The following is a 14701-nucleotide window of genomic DNA, read 5'->3' on the forward strand; positions in this document are numbered from 1 at the left end:
AGACCAGTTCAATCAACTAAAAAAATATGGCTGAGAAATATCGTAAAAAAAAGCACCACTGTATGATTTCTTTTCAAGTTTTTTGAGTCATAACCATCGTAGAATCGCTTGAAAATTCGCACATGGATAAAACATCACTTTTTACAGGGCGCAGAGTCATTAAATGTTTGTTAGTGGTACAATTTGTTTAAATAATAATGTCTTTATTAAAATCAAAATATACCACAAATTAATGCAAAATACGTCGAATAAGAAATATCGTAAAAAAACCACCACTGTATGATTTCTTTTCAAGTTTTTTTAATCATAACCATCATAGAATCGCTTGAAATATACCACAAATTAATGCAAAATACGTCGAATAATTTTAACAGGAATATCAGAGGAAAATTAATGATCTATTGGTTAGCAGAGTTTTTAACAAAAGCTAACAATTATTGAAAAAAATGGGTATCAATTCGACAGAATTTGAGCAGTTAGTTCAGTACTTTGCCGATAGGAGCGCCACTAAAATTTACGGAAGCCACTTTCCAGGTAAAACCCTTATCGTCTGCTTTACCATAAGCTAATTGTTAGAGTTCTCGGCTGATTTTTCTAATTTATGGCAAATAACTCAGTTTTATAACAAGCCGCCAGGACCGGCCGTAGTCATCTATTGCTAAGGAAATTAACTTTTACGCAATGAGGTACTATCATAAAACCGAATTAAAACTGGGGAACTATAATATTTTTACTCCACTCAGGATCCTGAATGCAATACACATGATTACTAAAAATTCATTGTAATATTATTGTTAATATATATTTTGCTTTCTTAATTAATAAAAATAATAAACATATTTATAATAATAATAAAAAATATATAAAATACAGCTTTTGTTTAACACGTATAAGTAGCTAAGTGTATAGTGTATCTACTACTGATCCCAGAAAGGAGGTGCTTTAAAAAAGTCCTACGCCCAGTAACTTCTCCCTTCATTGTTTACTCGAAAAAAGTGCTCGTATATGTTTTCATTTGCCGAGATATCATTTTCAAAATATATTTATAATAAAAATATGCAAGTCCTGGTGATGAAAAATGTACTCCTAATAAATTATTAAAGTACATAAAAAAATAGAAACAAATTTTATTTATTTTAAAAAATCTCTCGCAAAGGCAGGTTCCTCTTTCTTTTTGAATCAATTATTTCGGGTAATAATGCGCCAAAGCAAAATCTGCCAAGTTTATCTGCCATCTTTTTACATATGTTTCTTCGTCTTTATAATTTTTTTCTATATTTATTCCTTTGGGTGTCCATACAACAAAATAAACTTGTGAAATACCCGTAACAAGCATTTGTCCATAGACTTGAAAGTAATAATCATGATTTTTTTTTAGTTTCAATTCTCTGTCTGTCAATATACAAAATTTGATTATTTTTTTTCTAACCGCTTCTTCGGGAGACAAATCTTGCGATTTTGAAAGGCATTTAATTTCGACTAATGCAGATCTTGCAAATGTTATAAGGTTATAAAGAGCATAATAAATTTTTACTCAAAATATATTTGCTTAGCCCCTCCAAAAAATTGATGACGTCAGCTCAAAAGTTTGCCGTATAATCCTATTTAAAATTTACAAAATATGATGAGTCTCTTCTTGTAATTTATCATTCCATTCATATTTTTTGGATTCGTTTATAAAGGGTGACTCAAAAAATTTAATGAATGCGCAAATTTATTTTATTGATTTAATCAGGAACTACAAAACCGAATGCTTTGAAATCTAATGTGGAAAAAAAACATAATAGGCATGCAGTCGTCACGTTTCCGATAGCGAGGGAAGTACTGTCTAAACTCTTTAGACCAATTTTTTTGATTTTCCCATTTTTCCATTTCTCAATTTTTCAATGTTTCAGTTTGGGTTTTTTTCACTGTTTCGATTCTTTAATTTCGCTTCCATTTTTAGGTTTTTCAATATTTCAGCTTTGGAATTTTGCAATATTTCGTTTCTTCAATTTTTCAAATTTTTGATAATGTGTTGTCTCGGTTTTTAAATTTTTCGATATTTTAATTTTTCAGTTTTTAAAGTTTTAGGTTTTTAGATTTCTCACTATCTCGACTTTTCGATTTTTCAGTTCCATGATTTTTCAATTTGTCGAATTTTTTAATTTTAGATTTTTTGTTCTCGATCATTCAATTTTCTGAGTTTTCAGGCTTAGATTTTTTTTGTTGTTCAATTCTTGGATTTTTAAAATTTAGTTTTTTAAATTTTCCTATTTATCAATTACTGGGATTTCAATGTTTTGATTTTTTGATTGTTCAATTCCTCGATTTTTTGAATTTTTAGTTTTTGATACGATTTTTTTTTAAAAAATTTTCAATTTTTCAATTTATTAACTTTACGATATTTCAGTTTTACGATTTTTAAATTTTTTTATTTTTCAGTTTTCAATTTTTGACGTTTCTAAATTTTTCGATTTTTCAATTTTTCGATTAACTGATTTTTTGATTTTCCCATTTCTCTATTTCTTGATTTTTCAATTCTTTCTTCAATTGTGACTTTCCAACTTTTCGATTTCTGGATTTTTCAATGTTTCAGTTTTGGATTTTTTCACTTTTCCGATTCTTCAATTTTCTTTCCATTTTTCAGTTTTTCAAGATTTCATTTTTGAATTTTCTCACTTTTTCGATTTTTCAATTTTCCTTCCATTTTTCAGTTTTTCAGTATTTCAGTTCTGAGATTTTTCCATTTTTTGATATTTTGATTTCTCGGTTTTTCAATTTTTCGATAGGTATTTTAATTTTTCAGTTTTTAAGTTCTAGATTTTCCGTTAATTTTTTTGTTTTCCTTGATGTTTTGATTTCTCGATAATTCGATTTTTCAAGTTCTCGGTTTAGATTTTTTGATTTTCCAATTCTTCGATTTTTAAATTGTTTAATTTTTAGATTGTTCAATTTCTCGAATTATAGATTTTTAAATTTTTCGGTTTACCGATTTTTTTCATTTAAAATGTTTCAATTTTTCAATTCTTAAGTTTTCGATTTTTCAATTTTGGTGTAATTTGAAAACGGTATTAATAAAACATTTAGGCGAATAAACTAATAGACGGGTTTGATAGGCCTTGTTTGCTCTACAGTGTCTAAATTGTGTTTGAATAATATAAAAATTATCTCAAATATTAAAATTAATATGTCAAAAGAATACGAGAAATGATTATTCTGTGCTGAAGGTATGTTGTGGGCCGCCTGTCATAAATTATCATTATTCTGCATTATCAGCTTACGACGCTTTTATGACCCACCTCCGGTAGTCGTCTATCCCAGCCAGAGATCCCAGCGCCTCAGGTAAATTAAAAGAGGAATTGCTGGTTGCGTTTAAGGCAACAAATGGCGCCCAATTCAAACTTGTGTCTCGTCTAGCGTTCCCCTTAAAATAAATTTACATCAATATTGTTACATTCTCTAAGAAATGTCCCTTTATTTCTGTTATAGGTTTCTAATGTTTATAGGTTATTTTCTGTGAATTGTATTTTTTGTAAATGGTAACAACACTAGTAGAAAATAAAATCAACTATTTATTAATATTATTATTATTAAAACAACTTCTCCGTATCATAGGATCTACGAAAAATCGAAAAATCATGAACTTGACATTTTTTTTAAGATTACAAACTAATAAAACTAATTTTTATGTGCAATACAATGAGTCCATTAAAACTGCAGGTCTGGTTGTCTTCCTCCTTTCGGAAATATTTGTTACATCACCGCTTTTTTGTGGGTTTTCCTTCTTTACGATACGTGTTCCTAATACCCGACAAAATTTGAATGTTTGGTTGCATAGTCGTCAGTTGGATGTCAAGGAATACGGTTTTTATCGAGCAAACTATTTTTTACAATATTTTACCGAGAAAATGTTGAAGAACACTGCCTAAAGCAGAATTTTGCAACTAGGCCTGAAATCTACGTGGTAAGAGAGATAGCTTGAAGGTATGGGTCAAGATAAATTAACAAATATTCCGTAATTAACAATTCTATGTACGACGTATCTACATATATTTAAAGATTTTTCTGTCTCTACCTATTATAACTTCACATATCTAATAATTAGAGAGCGGATTTTATGAAATTTGCATATCCGTTATTTTTTGCATATAAGTCTTGATATTTAATATGTGAACGAATCATGCTAATTAAAAATGAATACAGTTATAAAAAAATTGCATATTTGCATATATTTACCTTCTGCTGCATATTTCACGTAACGGGTGCATATTTTGCATTTTTATCAATTTTTGTGCTAATTTGAAAAAAAAAATTGTCATTCTATCGGCATTTATCTAGAAAAACTAAATTTTATTAATCATATTGCAAATTTTGTCCTGAGCCTCAAATAACTAGTAGAGGTTTGGGTTTAATACCGTTCATTCCCAATATTTTTGTTCGTTACTTAAGCGTATTAGGGTAAATGTGTACAAGAGTACGCACTTAGTGTAAAACTGTCAACAACTTTTTAATTTTTTTGGATAGATAAATTTTATGATATGGGTTCGTTATATACATGTTTAGAGATCAGATATATTTAATTGTACGTCTCAAGACCACTATATTTTAAGAGTAATTTCAATTTTTGTCAAGATGTGTAAATGCGCACTCTTAGACAGTTCATTGCACAAGAGTGCGCATTTGAACGCTTATGAGTGCGCATTACATTTTATGAAAAAATATTTGTTTCTAAGGTGAAAATAAATGGGAATAAGTGACTACAGACTACACATAAAACGGGAGACCTATTTCTTTGTACTCTAGGGGTCTTGAAAAGTCGAGAAAACGTAAAAATAGAGTGTCGGTCGACGGACTCGATTACAACACGCTCAGGAAGTAAAAATAAAAAAAAAATCACCATAACCACCACCACACAACTTGAAAAGCAGCACAAAGTAGTAGAGTTAAATAATTCATTATCGTATGATATGTATCTCCAAGACTATTAGACTACGTATTGCAAGCAATGCGCACTCTTGTACATTTGTACATAACTTAATGTTTTCAAAGTTAAAAGCTTTTGATGGATAGAAAGTATAAAACTGTTAGTGTATAACGAGACCTTAAGAGTTACAACTAACGAAAATTATTAGTGTAAAATAAAAGAACTGGTACGTACCTTACAAAAAACTAAAACTATGAGCGGTAAAAATTACATCCACACAACGTGTGAACATAAAATCGTCAGTACGACCAAACTATAAACTATATTCAGGTCACTTTTGCACCTTTATCTCAGGTTTAGCATTAAATTCTGAATGGTATAACTTCATCTTACCCAGATGGCACTAATAAGCAGAAATCTTCACTGCGTACTCTTATACATATTCGCACTCTTGTACACATTTACCCTAATGGTATGTTTTATGGTGGTCGACGGAACGTTACCCTATTATTTTTCATCGTGAGTTTGCATTGAAAGCATTTAAAGCGATACAGTGTGTCAATATGTCGACGATAACTCTACTTTATTTATGAATTAAACCTTTTCCTGAACTTATTCTTCAAGAAGGAACTCTGTTTTGTCGCGCCTGCTCTAAACCGGTAAGGATTTTTATACATCTGTGGACGTAGTACGCACTTTTTCTACTTACAAACGCATATTTTAGAATCATCGGAAAAATTTTTTGTTAGAATATTTCGAAAAATATTTAAAAATAAACTGTTACCAAAATAGTAATTGAATAGTCGATCACCACTATTTTTCAATTTGTTCTGTTTATATTTATTTTTTAGTATAACAATATTATCTTTAAAAATGTGATTTATGTATTTTTTGTAATAAAACGTATGCTCGGGAAACCTGTTTTTGTAATTTGTAGATAAATTTAGTTCGGTTATTATGGTTTTTTTTTTAATTTTTGGAGCATATGCAACTGCATATCTCTGCATATGTTAGAAAAGTTACTGCATATTTGCATAAATTTGATGCATATCATATGATCATATTTCCCAAAATTTTGCTGCATATTTTCCGCTCTCTACTAATAATACTTAATTAAAATGACAAAAACTGACAATGCCAATCAGTTGCTAATTATTTATTGTTGAAGACTGAACAACTTTTAATGTACAAGGTGAGTCACTAAACGCGCGATCCTCGATATCTCATTAATTATTAGAGACAGGAAAAAAAATGGTCGAAGGTTATTTCGACAAAACTTCTAAAATAAAATTTTAAGATTTGATGTTGCCTATTTTAGTTTTTTGTGATAAGGCTTATAAGTCAAAATAAAGCCTGCTAAGCGTTTATTTCCAAATTTTATGAGGTGTAACATAATAACATTTTTACATATTTCTCATTATAAGGCTTTGTAAGGGGAGAAATAAGTGGATATATATATATTTGCCAAAAAACATTTTACAAGTTTCCAATATCGATATTTCCCTTATTCCCATAAAAACAGTCTGCATTTCATTACTGCATCTTACTCTTTTTTTATTTTGTCGATGTGTCTCTTAAAAAAAGTGAAAAATTGGCGAAACTATTAGCTTTAGATAGAGAAAATAAAAACGAAACAGAATAAGAAAATAGGGTAAAATACAAAAATAAAATATAGGGTGTTCTATTTGGAAAATACTGAAAATCAATATTTGAATACTCTAATATTTTAGATTTTTTTCGGCACTCTGTACATTACAACTCAATGTGAGTTACTGATTTATACCACAACCCACAACATGGCTCTACCTTTGTTTATTTCTTTCATTGGTAAACATTTGATTGGATTAACATGGCAACGTCGCATCAGATTTTCAAAAACAGACTCGTTTAAACGTATTAACTTTCATTTCTGAATTTTTTCATTTTCATTAATAAATTAACGAGATTTTCAAAAACTCTTGCTGAACGACTCACGCTGTTTTTATTACAGTAATTTCAATATATTTCCCAATTTTTTGGCCCCATTTAGGTATTAAAATCAGCTGCAAATGGAAAACAATCTTTTTTTTTCTATAATTCTGTAGTTCAAAAATGTTTGGATGCTTTTCAACTCATGCAGCTTAATCGAGAGTGCAGGTAAAATTTTCTTCGTAAAATGCAACAAATTGAGTATTGAGAAAACTTATTATTACCAAGTGCTTATGAACTGGTTTTTATTTACGAGATTTGCGTCAAAACAAAATGTTATTTAATTTTTGTTATTGGAATTTTATTACAAACCATAAATACGTAATTGTAAAACACACAATTGAAAATAAAGTATAACCGATACCCTTGAAGTCGACATTACTGACGTAACTGATAATGATAATAATGCGCATGCATATCGTTCACACCATTATTTTTAGCTGTAATAATTCTAGTAACAATAAAAAAAGTATAAAACAGTATTGTGCAAGGGCATTTTGTATGATATGCTAACATGAAAACTGATATGATAACATGAAAACTACTGACCTTCTGACTACTGAAACGGACAGTTTTATTAGCAAAAAAAGCTGCTAGATTTAGCTTTAATTCCAGTGGTAGATATAGCTTAAATAATGGTATTCTAAATAGTGGGTATTTAAATAACCAGGTATGTATGTATCTTAACAATCGAGGCATTTTGCCGAGGCCATTTTAATTCCAAGAATATTGATAAGACGTCATTATATTTCATGTTACTTGTTATATTTTTCGCATAACTGGTTCCAATTAACTTAAAATAACACTCCGATGTCTGACTTGATTGAAAATTAATTTATTACTGCTGTTTTCTACCTTAGTTCCCATGTCACGGAAACAAGATAAGTAAAACAATTATAATTAAAAGTGTCAAATCATACATTTCGTATTCTTTGTGACATAACTTATTTAAATTTATTTCACATTTTATTACTTTGTTTTAGGACTTGTTTTGCATGTTTTATACAAAAGTACTTATTATACCATTATTATACACAATTTAACGAACAGTTATTGTTGACTACAGTGGCCATAAAGTGCTGTTCTCTGTTAAAAATATTCTTGTCAACAGAATGATTTTGGAAAAGCCTTCCGCTCAACTGCAAATGCTAATTAGAACAAAATGCAACGAGAACGTTGAAACTAGAAATCAGGATCTCGAAAATATCAAGGAATGGTTAAGAAAACAGCCGCATTTGCCTGATACCTGGGGCAAGTCATGTTTTCTCACACGTTATTTAATTTTTTTTTAATGGTAACTGACCAAAATTATTTCAGCTAATTTCTTTTTATTTTAGATGATGAAATGTTACTTGCTTATTTACGCAACTGTAATTTTTCCCTGGAAAAAACTAAAACTAAACTAGACAAATTCTTTAGTATCAAGCATGCACTTCCGGAAATTTTTGCAGATTATGATATCACAAGACCGGAGTTACAAGAGTGTCTACGTGGCGTGTAAGTAAATATGTAGATAAACGAATGCTTATTCTTGACAATTTAGTGAAAAAAGTAATTCGAAGTTTGTCTACATTTTAAATTTTTTTATTTGTTGCTTATATTATGTACATAGACCTGCCCACTCAAAGTTTAAATATAATTTAGTGAAGTTTAAACAAAAATATCTAAAAGATAATTGAAAATAGTGTTAACGTCTAAGTTTTAAACCGACTTTTATTTTTATTTGAATATTAATATAGTTTTTTTTCTAGCCAAATCTACACGAGCCCTCGCCTCACGTCTGAAGGGTACCGAGTACACTTTGTTCGCGTTGTTGATTCAGAACCAGATAATATTAATTTGATCACATTTCTAAAACTTGTAATAATGATTGCCCAAGCTTATCTCAAAAGCGAAGATGTTGAAGCGGCTGGTGAAGTCCAAATTGTAGATGCAAGTTTCTTCAGTTATAAACATTTTGCTCAAATTACTCCGACGTTTGCCAAAAAGCTTCTCACTCTAGTCCAAAATGCCTTTGCTTACAAAATTAAACAATTTCATGTAATTAATGCACCGGCACTTGTAGATCCTCTCCTAAAAGTTGTATCTCCATTTCTTAAACAAAAACTAAGGAATCGGATATATTTGCACCGGAATGTGGAGTCCCTCGTTGATCATGTCCCGAAAGATATGACTCCAGAAGAGTTCGGTGGAAACGCTGGAAAAATGAAACCTCATATGGACAAATTAATTGAATTAATTAGTGGAGAGTTTAACTCGTGGCTAAAACAACAAGAACTTCTTAAATCGGACGAAACGAAAAGAATTGTAAGGCCACAATGGTGCGAAGATGTGTTTGGGTTAGATGGTAGTTTCAAAATGCTGAATATAGATTGATTCATTTCTTGATTGCATTTGTCTGTATGTAATCATTTTTATTAGTCACAGAAGTTGGTATGATATTGCACTTAAATAAACAATTATTTTAATGTATTAATGCTTAACTACCTCTATATTTCTACGCAAGTATCCGTATTCTACAGTAAACTCTAAAAATGGTTCTAAAATTTATTATCAAAATGTTAGAGGTATTAATTCGAGATCTTCTGACATTTTACTAAATTCTGTATCGATGTGAATGTAAGAGTTTTTTTTGTATAATAAATTTTTACTTTAATGTATCGTTCTGTTTATTAATATTTATCATTAAAAACATGTTCAGCTTGTTTGTTATTAATTTTCTCAACAATTTGGTTATGCAACTCCTTCATTAAACTACATTTTCATGTGCACAAAAAAAAAGCTTTATCAAATAATGCAGTCCAAATTATACGTTCCCATTTAAAAAAAATATTGATGACTTCATATTTTTTACAGATTAACAAACTAAATTAGAATGTCCATGGTTTCCTATATTGGAATGATTATGCTATATTAAACCACTTTCGCTTAGCTTGGCCTTCGTTCTAGCGCTAAGCTAACAGGGGTGATAACTGATAAGGGATCACCCTGCCTCAACTCCTTTTTACGTCAAATTTCTCTCTCTGTCTCCATCTACTCTTCCTTTACCTGTTGTTCCTTCTGGAGTCATTTTTGTTAATTTCAGCTATTTTTTCTTAACCCCCAATTTAACAATGCATCCCTTTTTATTCTGTCATAGACGTGTTGGAAGTCAATGAAGGCTACAAACGTCTCAGTTTTATAGTCCCGAGTTTCAACTAGAATTTTCCGCATAGTAAATATTTGGTCCACCACTGACCTCCCACTCCTAAATCTACTTTGCATCTGTTTGCAGATACTCAAAAATTTTTCAAATCTATGTCTTCATTTCAGAACTGTCTTCAACAGAGTTATTCCTCGCATATACAACAGTGGCGTATTTGGAAGTTTATGTTTTTTAACTTCAACAAATGGCTTTTAATTTCATTCTATCCAGCAAAAAATTGTCAAGCTTTTAATTATACAGTTCTTAATACATCCATTAAAGGTATATCTGAAATAAAAGATTAGAATTATATATTTTGATTCAAAACTCATTTTCTTTTAAATGCATTTCCAATAAGGTAACTAAAATTTTAAGTTTTGTAAATCGACACTAACAATTTGACCCTGTTATCGCAAAAGACTACCGCATGCAAAAGAAAACAAATTAATGGCAGATTAAAAGTAACAAATTACAACAAAATAAACGTGAAAAAAGTTTTTGTATCAGATTTCTGTGACCACGATTGTATACGCAGATATGATGTACTGAAGAGACTTAAAGAACTCGAAACAGATCTACTTTAGTTTGTATCAATAAAAAATTAATTTTTCGGTTAATTGTTGCTATTTTCGAAAAAAAAAACAATCGTCTTAACTGTATTCCCTAGCCCATTTATGCTAGTCCTCATCAGAAACAGGTTTTATACCTAGACAGTGTTGGGCATTATCTAGATATTTGTATCTAAATGAAATATCTAGATACATATTTTACGCACAAGATATCTGTATCTACCTAGATAAAAAATAAATGCCAAAGATTCTGATACATCTTTTATATTTTATGTTCTTTTTTTTTAGTAGGTAGTTTAGTTGCTGTAGTACTAATTTTGACATTTCATGTTGGTGTAGTTCCATAGACAAAAATAAAGATAAGAGGTCCACTAATAGTGTTCTATGACTAATACTCCATTTAATCATTTTAGCCATTTTCTGTACTGTGGCGTTCAGTACTAATAGTACTATTCATCTTTAAATATAACCCTGAAAGGTAATAAATGTGAGGTCTAGTAATTCTAAGATGGTATTTTAAATACCATAAACCAAAATTCACAAGATAAACGCTTGTAGGGACAACACATTTTACCTGCATAGACAGGAAGCTGTATGGAACGGGTGTTCAATTGAAAAATCTCCCGGTATTTGTCCATAATATTAAATACAAGTAAGTTTTTATTGTAAAAAATTTCTTTAAAGGTACCTATATTTATTTCTAAAAAAAATTATTGCGTGATACATAATGATTATTTTTTTAATTAGTACAAATTAGTTTTGTAATCGAATGTGAATCACTACTGCTGTGAAATGCTAATTTTTTAAATTTAACAAAATAGTTCCTTCTTCTGCACCTGTTTCACCGAAAATTCATTAACAAATAAGTAAAAACTTGTTATTAGTAGTTTTATTGGCCAAAGTTTCAAAAAGTACCTGTTTTTTTGTATCTATCATCCAGATACATTTCGAAAAAATGAAAACAATCTGTCCCCAACACTGTACCTAGATTATCATTAGCCAGATTTGCATTTCAACGTTACCCGTTCGATCATCTTCTTCAACAGACGTTTCACATTCCCTTTCATCAGACGAACCTCTAAATTCAAATTCATCTAATGCGTGTTTCATTTGTTCTTTTACGAGGTAATCGTCCTCGGTTCTTGCGACATCACGACAAATGTCTGCCTAATTTTGTTGAGTGACTTGTGCAAACCTTGTTCGTATTGACTGCAGCCACTCAGTTTTTAACAGACGCCCATATCTTATCGACAGGATTGAATTCTGGGTGGTATGGAGGTAACATTAATACTTGATGGCCTTATTCCGCCATCTGTAGATATAATTTATACACAGGATTTTTGTCCTTGAGAGCCTTTGCAAATTTATACAATTGTGGTTTTGTTTACGTCGGATCAACAACAATCACTTTTTCCATCAACCACGAGCACAGACTTTGAGGAATTGTTTGTAGTGTGTATTTCGTTGTGGAAATAGCCGGTTTTTTGCCCCAATGGCAACAAGTTAATACTGTAGAGTACAATATAGGAAAAAAGATTTTTGCAAAACCGCTTTCACTTCCTGTGTAGATAATAATTAAACGTTTTCAGGTGCTCCTGATTTATTTATTAATTTTCGACTTCTATCGCTCCACTGGGTCCATTCCATTCTAAAACAGACATACACATATTACTAAATTAAAAATTGGGATAAAGTTATTTAAAGTATAGGTAAAGGAACATGCGTTTCTTTCAAGTGATTTTTTTCCATAAGAAAATTTTGTGATAACGTTATCGACATATCTATACACTCATAAACCATAAGTGTGCACTCATAACATTTTATGTTTTACCATATACCTACGTATTTAGATACAATAAATACTGAAATTGAATTGGGTGAAGAATTCAATGATGAAGAATTTTAATTTTATATTTTAATTTAAATCAAATATTTACGTACGATTTTTGTAGTAATAACTTAAAGTACTTTTGTTTGTCATTGATAAACCATAAATTTTGTCGATGACCCATCTTCCGTCTCATCCTAACCACATCATTATCAGCCATAAAATTTTGTGGCCACAAATGAGCGTACAGAGTATAACAACTTAAATTAGGTAATTTTATAATAACTAAAATGAACGAACAAAAGCAGTCTTTTGTGTTTTTTTTAGATCAAAAAATTATGAAGAGAGTTATAAATTATAACAGCGAAAGTTGTGATTACTCTTATCACGTTGTTATGCTGTCACCATATTCTGCCAGGGCTTTTGTTAATTTTCAGTTTCACAATTATCTCTTGGATTTTCGTTAGTGTTGCATATTTTAATTATACTGATTTTCTGCTCTATTCAATAGTTTTCCGAAATACTTTTCCCATATTTCTACTATCTCTTGTTCTTTCGTTCTTCTTTTAAATATTATCATTTTCACCCGATACCCTTTTCTTTTCTTGTTTAATCAAGTGTACTTTTGATATTTCTTCAATTTCACTTATAACATTATCCATGTGTTTCCTTTTCTTTTATCCTTTCATTATTTTGCCCTTTTTCCTTTGTTGTTAATTTTTTTTTCTCGTTTAAAATTTTCAGCGGTAATGCTTTCCTATATTCTAGTTCTTTTTCGCATTCCTTATTGAACCACTCGTTTTTCTTCCTACAAGTTTCTTCTTTAAAGTGTTGTGCTGTTTGATCAACTTTCTCTATTACAGATGTTCATGACTTTTCTGTCTTCGTATTTACTCTATAGCTCTTTCAATCTTCCTCTGTCCTTAATTTTAACTGATTTCATTTTAATTCTTCATTCTTGTGTTCTTATGGCGTGGGATTTTCTATTTCATCTCTTATCAACTAAGAAATGGTCCGTGTCTCGTCTGGTTCTTCATTTTTGCATATTTGTTGTAAACTTTCTCTTCTATTTTTCTACTAACACATGATCGATTTGAATGGTATAAGTTTGGAGCTCATCATATACCTTTCTGTACTTCTTTTTTTATTTTAATTTCCACTTGTGCTGCTTTAAGCTCTATTTTGCCAATTTTCACTATCTTTCTCAGTATAATAATACTTGTTATGTAGTGGTGCTTCTGCTCCGCTTGTAATGTAAATAACTATTATATCTTACTAGACAAGATATTGTTAAACCACTATTAACAGGTGGTCCTGAAGGTGTTCCTGCGTTTCGTATTGGGGATTATGCTCCGTTTCTAGTTAGTTTAATACCTACTAAAACATAAAATTTTCCAGAAAAATGGAAATTAACGTATCTTGCATTATTGTACCGGAATTACCGCCCTATTACCATTACTATCAATAATTTCGCAAAATCTTTGAAATTGTACTTTAATCTAAGAAAGTTTAAAGCCACCTACTTCTTTTTGAAAACCCAGAATATTCCCAATTATCTAGATAATAAAGGTTTATCAGTCACAACACTATTGACATATTATTTTCGGTTACGAAAGAAACATCATTTACAAGTTTTTCATAAATTTATTCAATCTGGAATCTTCAGTTTATGAAATCCGAAATATGAGTTGTCTGCAGTCATCTTATAATACACCTGTCCATCTTTATAACAAGCATACGGCAGCAACAAAAGTGGTAGATTGAAATCCGCAAAGATTTTAGACAATAATTCCATGTAATAATTTTTATCCGGAAATTTTTTCTCTATATTCTCAAATTCTCTCTTTACTATCATCGACGGCGTCAAACCCAAATTTGTCTCGTTAAATATATAGTTTATAGGATAATTGACATCAAAAGTTTTAGCCAACAATTTGGAAACTGATGCCGGTTTGTTCGCCAAGGTGTTAGATTTTGTCGGAAGTAAAATATTCGTAGATGCCGTACGAGAACCACGAGGAGATGAACTTCTTCTCCTTTGATGTGTGTTAACGAATGGTTTTGCAGATGGTCCACTGCTTCTGGAGTCATCGACGGCACCTTTGGGCCTTTTGTTGTCATCGACATAACGTTGAGCCGCCACTTTTTTTGAAGATGGATCCTGCTGTGGCAGCAGATTGCTCGAGTATAAAACGCTCAAACGTACGGCATCAGCAGATGCTAATTTTCTTGCAACTTCCTTTTCG

At 30.4% G+C, this 14701-nt stretch overlaps 1 protein-coding gene across 2 annotated transcripts; it reads left to right on the forward strand.

The window, feature by feature from the left end:
* Window positions 1–6073: 6073 nt before the first annotated feature.
* Window positions 6074–9407, forward strand: LOC135138292 (alpha-tocopherol transfer protein-like). Of its 2 annotated transcripts, none has more exons than XM_064068235.1 (4): window positions 6074–6098; window positions 7986–8125; window positions 8212–8371; window positions 8626–9407. In XM_064068235.1, exons 2-4 carry the CDS (start codon window positions 7987–7989, stop codon window positions 9248–9250), a joined length of 924 nt encoding a protein of 307 aa, XP_063924305.1. In that variant the 5' UTR covers window positions 6074–6098; window position 7986; the 3' UTR covers window positions 9251–9407. The 2 variants fall into 2 exon arrangements, with proteins under 2 accessions (XP_063924305.1, XP_063924304.1); XM_064068234.1 differs by lacking the exon at window positions 6074–6098 and adding an exon at window positions 7439–7544.
* Window positions 9408–14701: the final 5294 nt, after the last annotated feature.

The sequence above is a fragment of the Zophobas morio genome, unplaced genomic scaffold (genome assembly GCF_036711695.1).
Source record: "Zophobas morio isolate AGI-343-1 ecotype UQ-CSIRO unplaced genomic scaffold, CSIRO_AGI_Zmor_V1 ptg000030l, whole genome shotgun sequence".
Taxonomy (NCBI): Eukaryota; Metazoa; Arthropoda; class Insecta; order Coleoptera; family Tenebrionidae; genus Zophobas; species Zophobas morio.